At 33.1% G+C, this 10,024-nt stretch overlaps 1 protein-coding gene and 1 non-coding gene across 5 annotated transcripts in view; one reads left to right on the forward strand and one right to left on the reverse strand.

The window, feature by feature from the left end:
* The window catches only part of BRWD3 (bromodomain and WD repeat domain containing 3), a 156,857-nt gene extending 150,570 nt beyond the window's left edge, over positions 1–6,287 (forward strand). For all 4 annotated transcript variants that reach the window (XM_019956005.2, XM_070783702.1, XM_070783703.1 and 1 more), the window contains one exon: positions 641–6,287. In XM_019956005.2, coding sequence (XP_019811564.1) covers positions 641–1,395 — 755 coding nt within the window. In that variant the 3' untranslated portion in view covers positions 1,396–6,287. The remainder of the gene's footprint in view (positions 1–640) is intronic.
* A 2,815-nt stretch (positions 6,288–9,102) lies between these two features.
* TRNAG-CCC (transfer RNA glycine (anticodon CCC)) lies at positions 9,103–9,174 on the reverse strand. The gene has a single exon. It is a non-coding gene; the product is annotated as a tRNA-Gly (tRNA).
* Positions 9,175–10,024: the final 850 nt, after the last annotated feature.

The raw sequence follows: 10,024 nt of genomic DNA on the forward strand, positions 1-10,024 counted from the left end.
GGAGCAAATACTTTGTCTCATCATTGCCATATTCCAATGTCCATTGCCGTATTCCAGTGGCATTCCATCAATGCCAATTCCAGTGCAATGCCTAATGAATGCATAAGATTATTCTGAACATGTGCCCATGTTCCCTCCTAGAGTTCAAGCCCTTAAATTTTTGCCTAGCTTTTTCATCCCCTGTCATCCCTACACAGCCCCTTCATCCCTGCTAAAATTAGTCAGACAAAAATAAAATCCTTAGTATCTTCCATTTCAGGAGCTTCCCTGGTGGCTTAGTGATAAAGAATCTGCCTACTAATGCAAGAGATGTAGGTTCGATCCCTGGGTGAGGAAGACCCTCTGGAGGAGGAAATTGCAACTCACTCCAGTATTTTTGCTTGAGAAATCCCATGGACAACGGAGCCTGTCAGGCTGCAGTCCACGGGGTTGCAAAAGAGTCAGACATGACTTAGCATCTAAACAACAACATCTTCCATTTCAAACAGATTTAAATTCATACACCAACACTCTGTATGGTTTTACACCATCTATATTTGGGCACGAAATATTTTTTGACAGTTTCTTAATTTTTGAACATACATAATCATCTTATCAGTGTCAAAGCTTAACTTAAAAAAATTTATTCATCTTGATTTAGATCACTCCATTGATGGACCCCTTACAAATGGTGATGGCAGAGAGCCCCGGACAGGAATCAAGAGAAGACTACTTAGTGCATCAGAAGAAGATGAAATCATGGGAAGAGAAGAGAAAGAAAAAAAAGAAACAAAAGAGAAATCACATTTATCCTCCTCAGAGAGTGGAGAGTTAGAATCCAGTTTAAGTTCTGAAAGTACCTGTGGTTCTGATTCTGACTCTGAATCAACTTCCAGAACAGATCAAGATTATGTAGATGGAGACCATGATTATAGCAAATTCATACAAACTAGGCCTAAAAGAAAACTCAGAAAGCAGTATGCCAATGGCAAAAGAAACTGGAAAACGAGAGGCACGGGAGGAAGGGGCAGATGGGGAAGATGGGGTAGATGGAGTAGAGGAGGCAGAGGAAGAGGAGGCAGGGGACGAGGCAGTCGAGGAAGAGGTGGAGGTGGTGGGAGAGGGAGAGGAAGAGGGAGAGGCGGAAGAGGTGCTTCTAGAGGAGCCACCAGAGCCAAACGTGCACGTATTACAGATGATGAATTTGATACTATGTTTTCAGGACGCTTCAGTAGACTGCCTCGAATTAAAACAAGAAACCAAGGCAGGAGGACTGTTTTATATAATGATGATTCTGATAATGACAATTTTGTGTCCACTGAAGATCCTCTGAATCTTGGTACATCCAGATCAGGCAGAGTGCGTAAAATGACAGAAAAAGCCAGGGTTAGCCATCTCATGGGATGGAATTATTAGCAGTTAATAAATTTAGAATAATTTAAAAAATTCAATGGCCTTCTACTGCAGGGAATTTACCAGGAAATCTACAAAGCAAGTTGTGTGGGGACTTCTGCTTCCTTTCACATTGGTGCTTTTCCATTATGCCAGTATACATTTATTTCAAGACTTTTGATCTCCACACTTCATTTGTTCAAACAAGCCTTACTCATTAGGCCTTAAATTTTAAAAAAAATTCTACACACACACACACACACAAACCACAGACACACTACAGATTTACTACATTAAGGGAGCATTCAGCTTCTTAAGAGTAGCATGACATTTTTATCTAAATGGAATATCCCTCTTTTGCTTTTGTATCACAGAAGTATAGCACCTTCTTACAGAGTTTTATATAGTTTGTTTTTGCCATTTTGATTCTTGTACCAGTAATAATAACTTTTGCACAATACACCAATCCTAAAGGCAGCTATTAAATGTTTACAGTTTCTATATTGTAAGAACGATCTGGATTATTTTACTCTTCCCAGGCCAAACTTTCATGAATTGTACTGAACTGAAGTATATATTTATACTACAGTTTTTTTTTGGGGGGTGGGGGGTTCTTAATATGCTTTTCATTGATTTGCTTAATTCATGTTAAAGGTAAGAAAGGGTTGGTGCCTTGTAAATATGTAGCAGATCTTTGTGGTGTGTCCTGATGTGTGCATTAACTTTATTAAAAAAGAATACTTGAGGTATCGATCTAGACAAGGTGCCAAATGCAAAAGTTTCTTGCATCCATTTTCTTTTTTCTGTTAAATTTTATTGCATTAATAGAACTTGTGTAGCTTAAAGAATAACTTAAACATTTGAAAAATCCTCATCCACAAAGAATAACTGAATAGTAGCTCAGCTACCTCTATTAACTACAACTACTGGAAACATTAAGAAAAATAGATGCTGTTATTCATTATAAGGAGAAACTAAGGAGAAATAGAACAAGCATGGTAGGAATGAATACTCATAAGTTATAAGCTGAGAGGTTGTTGATAATTGTATTGGCTCTCAAATGAATAGTTGTAATTAAATTTTCTCAAGTATCATAAGCTCTACCTTATTAGGCTTTTCTTAGAGCGTATTTGTGTAAGTAGACTTGATCTACTGCTTATATATCCCTGCTACCACTTGCTATTTAACAGCTGTGAGTGACTGGTATTGAATTTTAAAATGTAGCACAGCACCTAGTTTGAGTTGGAATGTTTTAGCTAGCTAATATTTTGAATCAATGTAGGTTCAGCTCATACCATTCCAAAGGGTTCTTCTGTTAATCTTTCAGAATAGAACCTGGTTGCACTGCACACTGATATTTTGAGTCATTATTTTATAGATTAAAAATAAACCCTATGGTCTTGTTTACAGCAGTAGAGTGCACATTGGTTCCATAAGTGAGCTTGAGTCCCAAGATCAATTTTACTCCTCAAATTTGAGGGGTTGCAAATTTGCTAATTCATTAGATAACCTAGATTTTTGAGGTAAGAATAATATTGATCTCTGTTTTTGTAACAACCAGTTTGCCCATAAATCAAACTTATGGAATAAAAGGAACTTCTTAATATATGCTTAGTAATCCCAGGATATTTCATAAGCTAATGTATTTGTCTCATGTTTTCATTCATTTCATGCATCTGAAAATCCTTAAGTGCAGAGGAAGGAGTACACACATAGCATTGCTTTTTTGGTTGGGTTGGGTAGAGGGTTTTCTTGGACTAACATCTTTAAACAATTTTCACTTGCAGTAGAAATGATGTTCAGGCTTTAAGAAAGTATTGCAAATTATTAATGGAACTAATTTATATTTCCTGACAGTAGATCAAGTTTATTTTTGGTTGTTGTAGTCTACTTTTCACTAAACCAAAATTACTTCTGGTTGTAACTCAGCTGCCACTTTTAACCCATAATATATATATTTAAAAACATTCATGTTTAAAACTCTACATTTGATTTTTGATAAAATGTACTATTTTAGTTATTCATATCTTGGACATTTAGACTAAATTTGTGCCTGTGTTTTCCTGGAATTGATAACACTTTGGCCTACCCTATTCAAAGTAACATAGTTACTTAAATTCATGGATATATCCAAATGTGTATCATGTATATCGTTGTAGTGTGAAAATTTTTTTTGACATTCTTCTATGAAGAGCTGACCTCTTGAAATGTAGAAGAATTGCCATTTGTGTGGTTTAGCTATCTCAAGCTTTATTTATAATTTATTTTGAAAAATAAAAATGGCACATTTATTTCCCAAATGTCAAGATTTTCTAGGTTTAGATAATTAGAATAAAAAGGGTGAAGACATTTTAAAGAATATTTTATATGTAGTGAGATACTGTGAAAATACTAGTGAACAGCATTTTGCTGTAATGTTGACTTCAGTTACTAGGATGTAAAGAGTTAGTCACCAGGGTATGTTAGATGAGCATAGTTTTCACTTACTACAAAACAGATAATTTTCTGTTTGCATGCAAATTATTTTAATAAGTGTAAAAATAAAAGTTTGGAAGACAGTGTTTTTACCTTTATATCTGGATTCCCACCCCCCAATTTATACTTTGCTTTTTTTTTTTTTTTTTGTAATATCACCTCTTGTGAATGTGTTGTAATTTGTATTGCATTGATATTTTATCACTTTAATTTTTTAGAGGTTCTTTAAACCTAAATAAGATCTGGGTTTAGCCATAGCAAAGCAAGTAGGAAATGAGCTAAGAAATTTGAAAAAAAAAAAAAGTCTAAATTTTAAATGAATTTCTAAGAAAAAAGTTACATTTAGGTCCATGAGAGCATATACATGTACAAGCCTATTCCCGTTCTAGATATTAATAGTCAATGAATTGTAATGTTTCTCATGAATGCTAATAATGTTTAAATTCCCAGCTTTAAGATTCTAGCATGTGTATCTGTTTATGAAGCAGATTGTGTTGCTTCTATGGCTTGCTGTGTGTATCTCTTCCAGCAACAGGATGCTCTCTAAAACATTCACTGGCCTCTTAGTGTAATGACTAAATTTGTGTGTGTGTGCGTGCACGCATGCACTCATGTGTGTGTGTGCACAGATCTATATGTAGATTTTTTTCCCTCAATTTAACATGTTTTATCTCAGACATTAAAAAAAAAAAAAAGTTTATATGGAAGACAGCTGTATTCACTGTCTACCAATTCATTGCTTCTGTTGTAAAGCACTTACCCAGTATATATACTGCTTGATTATCCATATCATTATGCCTTCTAGATAAACAATCTATGTTTTGTTGTGTACATATGCCCTATTTTTAAAATTTAATTTGCCCTTCTTTCATGTGTTTCTTTGTCCATTTCCTTTCCCAGAGATCAGGCTTGTGCTAGAATTCTTCCATACAGCACTTTGTTTCACCCAGAGGCTAGGAAACTGAGTAAAATTATTAAATCTTATTCTGCACAACTGTGTGCTCAGATATCTAACTCAGCCTTCTGATATTTTAAAGTAAATTTGAGTGATTTATCTTTGTCATTGCTTTTGTTGTAATCCTAGATTGTCATCAGATAATAACAGAATGATTGAAATAGAAAGATGTGTATGCCACTTCTAACTTTTGATAAAAACTTTTTGGAGAATTTTTCAAAATTTGTATCTTGTAGTGATAAAATTAAACATCTATTACTTGCTTATATATCTCGGGAATTATTTTATGCACATTTATCAACTGGTACTTAGGTTTAAAGTTGGCATTTTCTTTTTAAGTTGGAATTTTCACATCCACAGAAGGGAGACTTAACTACATAATTTTCAGTATACTTTGATATCCTGCCTTTTAAACAATAACCAACATTTTGAGTTGGGAAATACATAATTACTTCTGGGGGAAGAAATGGAACTTTTAACATTTAAAGTTCATTGTTTTAAATGTTAATTCCATCCCCAACATTTTTGTGTTACGTGAGGCTTTATGAAAGTTATTGAAAGTAGAATATTCAAAGATCATTTTCCCAAATTTAACGTTTTGATTAAATTTTAATTATGAAGTTAAATTATATTTATGGTGCTGTATTTTGTATAATATCTATTGTCCTCAAATTTCTTGACATTTATTTCTCATATAGTCTTATCCTTATTTCCTATTCCATCATTTCTCTCTTGCTTGCTCTTACCTTCATTTCTCTTTCTGCAATGAAGACTGTACCTAATTTAGCAAACTTCAACAAAACTGGCAATTTATGATTCATTGATGGGAGAAGTACAGTAGAAAGGCCCTGCAGTTTAGAGTTAAGATGTGTTTGTTTATTTATATGTGTGCCCATTTGTTACTCTTAGACCTATCTTAATTAAATTTAGAATATGATACTTTGACATAAAAGCATTGTAAGTATTTTCTAAAAAATAAAACTATTGATACATATTAAAATTGCCATTGGTAATTGACTTTTGAAATCACATACAAGAATATTTAGAAACCCACTTGGGAAATGTGGTTTACATGTGTCACCAGATACATATTAGGCAGTACTACAAATGTTAATTCTTTAAACAATACTGTGGTGATGGCAATCAGTAATTTATTTCTTTGTCCTGTAACTTATCATCCTTGTCTTTTGTAATTCCTAACAAAGTATTAACAAAATTGTACCTTATGTTTGTTCTTAGTATCCGTAAATTTTAAGGTGGAAAATCATTCAGTTAATAGTTGATGTGATGTTGTATATGGACAAAATGTCCATTAAACTAAAATTCAGTAAAGAAAGGTAAACTAAACTGGCTTGGTTTATAAAAGATGTTTTGTTTGGCAGTTATTAGTCATTATAAGCAATTATCTTCAAAGAAATAAAAAACTGGACTAATTTGTTGCCATTCTTTATGGGATGTTTACAATAAAATTCCAAGTTGTTTGGAATCAGTTGCACTCTTGCTGCTTTGTGTTTCAACTCAGATACTGGAGATAAATCTACAAGAAGAAAGAAATATGGAGTTACCTTTCCATTATCCAGCTTCAGAGACTGTAACATGTAACTCTTAGGCCTTTCCTTTCTTGTTTCTTGTAATATAGTATTTCATTGTTATTATTTTAGTCTAAGAAATTAGGGTGCTTCTTCCTATCAAAGAATTAAGGTTTTTTTTTTCCCTTAGTTGTTTCAGATATTCTTTGGGTCATTTTTAGGTAATAACTATGTTAACATTTCAAATGTGGGCTGCTTGGTGCATTAAAAAACAGCCTGCAAAGCTTTATTTAACATTTTGTTTTATAGAGAGAGCTCTTTGAAATGAATATATTTCTGATGTGTTTAAAGCTTCTTACAAGTTGTAGCAGCTGAGGTTATGAATCTCTACCATTCTTATTTGTAGTAAAATTGCCCACAGAGGCTTAACTCTATTATAAATGGTGCTTTGATTCAATGTACGTGAAAGAGGGAGAGAAGTAAGGTTAGAGGTAACTTTTGAGCCAGGAAGTGAAGGGTTGTTTAACAAGAATATTCCACTTCTGCAACTAAATGGTTGCTGAGAATTTTCTTCCCAATGGTCAGAACTCCATTTGCTTCAAGGTAAGTAAGCTGGCTAAAGACTGTATTTTTTATACATATACTGTATTTTGTGCATTTAGAATTAAGAAATAAGGTATTTAGAAAAACTTACTACCTTTGCCTTCCAACATCATCCTATGGCTATGAGAGTAGTCCACATTTTTGCAATATTTGGAGATTGAAGTGGAGATACATTGTTTGGTATTTATGTGTAGTTGCTTGATTGGTTAAAGATAGTCTTCTTTAAAGATACAGAAGTGTACCTTAAAAATTACTTATTAACAGGCTCTGATGTTTTCTGACTTCACCTGATAGTTTTTTTTTTTTTAATTTAAATTTATTTATTTTAATTAGAGGCTAATTACTTTACAATATTGTATTGGTTTTGCCATACATCAACATGCGTCTGCCACGGGTGTACACATGTTCCCAATCCTGAACACCCCTCCCACCTCCCTCCCCATACCATCCCTCTGGGTCATCCCAGTGTACCAGCCCCAAGCTTCCTGTATCCTGCATCGAACCTGGACTGGCAATTCATTTCTTATATGATATTATACATGTTTCAGTGCCATTCTCCCAAATCATCCCCCCGCCCCTCCCACAGAATCCAAAAGACTGTTCTATACATCTGTGTCTCTTTTGCTGTCTCGCATACAGGGTTATTGTTACCATATTTGTAAATTCCATATATATGCATTAGTATACTGTATTGGTGTTTTTCTTTCTGGCTTACTTCACTCTGTATAATAGGCTCCAGTTTCATCCACCTCATTAGAACTGATTCAAATGTATTATTTTTAATGGCTGAGTAATATTCCATTGTGTATATATACCACAGCTTTCTTATCCATTCATCTGCTGATGGACATCTAGGTTGTTTCCGTGTCCTTAAGATTGTTGTTATTAAGTCACTAAGTCTTGTCAGACTCTTCTGTGACTCCATGCACTGTAGCCCATCACCTCTGTCCATGGGATTTCCCAGACAAAAATACTGGAGTACGTTACCATTTCCTTCTCCAGGGCATCTTCCTGACCCAGGGATTGAGCCCCTCCTCTCCTGCGTTGCAGGTGAATTCTTTACCTTTGAGCCAACGGGGAAGCCCTTTTAAGATAGAAAAAGTAAAATTTTTTGTAACAAAATTTTATAGCAGTATTTAGAGGATCCATTTTTTTCCTAGTTGGGAAGGTCAAGGACAGAGTGCTGTCTACCCTATTCTTGAGTTATATGTCCCTGATAATTTAAAACTACTTTCCATAAATGCACAAAATAAATTAAAACCTATGTATTAAGCCTGTGGGTTGGTTCTCTTTGGATACTTAAGCCTATACACTTATGGTTGCTTTCTTAGGGCTTTTATATAAGTACTTAAAATGATTTTTTTAATGCTACTTATTGTCAGTAAACCAAATATATCATTAAATAAAAAGAACTTTTTATGGTATCAATATTTTACTGAATTTTGAAGAAAATTTTTTTCCTATTTTTGTAACTTTAGTATTTGCCAGCTATGTCAGTTGCCTTAATAAAGTTACCTCTCACTTATCAATTATGAAACAGCTAATAAATAATTCTAACTTTTATAATTATTAACAAATTAAACCTTAATTTGACATTGGAGCACTTTTAAAAACAACTTTTAAACTAGTATCCTTTAATTTGTAAACTTTATATACTGTTAGATTGCCTTCTCAGCATGTTTATGTTCTTCAGAGAATAAGTTTTATAGTAAATATATGAAGAAATAAAAACATTTTAAATTGCTTGATTTAGGTTACTAATATTACTTGGTGGAATTTATTCATTTTTAAGAATGCTTTTGTGGTTGATTTTTGTCATGTTACAGTTCTAAGTAGTATTTGTATATCACAATGTTAATTTATATTTGGTATTTTGTGTATTCTGTCAAGTAATTTAAGGTATTAAAACTCTGAAGGTGTTTTTTAATTTCATTTTTCTTTGCTTTTTAGAAAAAGTTTAGAATATCATGCTTAAATGAGATATTTCAGCCCAAATTATACATTAATTCATTTATTAGAAGTTTTTTTTTTTTTTTTTTTTTGATAACTGTTGGGTATTGTTCACCTAAAACATTAATGACATACTGGTCGTTCTGAATTGTTTCTGTTTGTTAATATTTTTTTTTAATTTGGCTGCTCCAGATCTTAGTTGAGGCATGCGAGATCTAGTTCCCTGACCAGGGATCAAACCCGGACCCCTGCATTGGGAGTGCAGAGTCTTAACCACTGGACCACCAGGGAAGTCCCTATTTGTTAAATTTTAATTTATAAATTAGAGCACACCTTGTATACAAGAACATAAGTGTTAATTTTATCTAGTCTGATGGTATGGAGTAGTAAGTGCTTGATCATAGTCACATTGCCTTTCACTTTTGAAGGATGCTATTCATTTTTATTGTTAATTGTGTTGAGTAGTTATCATAATATAGGAAAATACTTATTAAGTGATATATTTCTATTCTCCAGTCACCTCAAAAATATGACTGGTAAATATGTTTCAACATTGTCAAAATATTCATCTTTTATCACTTTGCTTAATTATTCAGGTAAAAGTTGTTGGAAAAAAATCTGAGATAATGAGTTACATTCTTTTTCCAGATATGTATGAAGATCTCCTTCATAAAAGAAATACTTACAACCAGGAATTTATAGCCTATATTCTTCATATCAATGATAAGAGGTGGCTAAAAGAAGACTGATTTATTCCTTCTCAGGCTTGTTTATTTGTTTTATTAATTCAGTCAACATGTATTAATTAATTTCAGCCTTTACTGACTACTTGTTATGTGCCAAGCATTGTGATTTTTTTAAAAGAACTTTGCAGTTTACAAATTTCATCTTTAAGTATATACTCAAGCACCAGAATGATACTATCAGTAAATTCTGTTTTTCAGATCAAAAAAAGTGAGTTTCAGTGAAATCTAATAATTTACTGAAGGTAACATGGCTAATAAATAGAAAAGCCTTGATTAATCCAGACTATCTGCTTCCAGGTTTCTAGTCTTAACTTTTGTATCTTATTAATGGGGTAATATTTGGTTCCATTTTCCTCTTTTCCATTGTCCATGAAATGAAGGCTGCAAAGTCATAC

Source organism: Bos indicus, chromosome X, assembly GCF_029378745.1.
Source record: "Bos indicus isolate NIAB-ARS_2022 breed Sahiwal x Tharparkar chromosome X, NIAB-ARS_B.indTharparkar_mat_pri_1.0, whole genome shotgun sequence".
In the NCBI taxonomy this organism is placed as follows: domain Eukaryota; kingdom Metazoa; phylum Chordata; class Mammalia; order Artiodactyla; family Bovidae; genus Bos; species Bos indicus.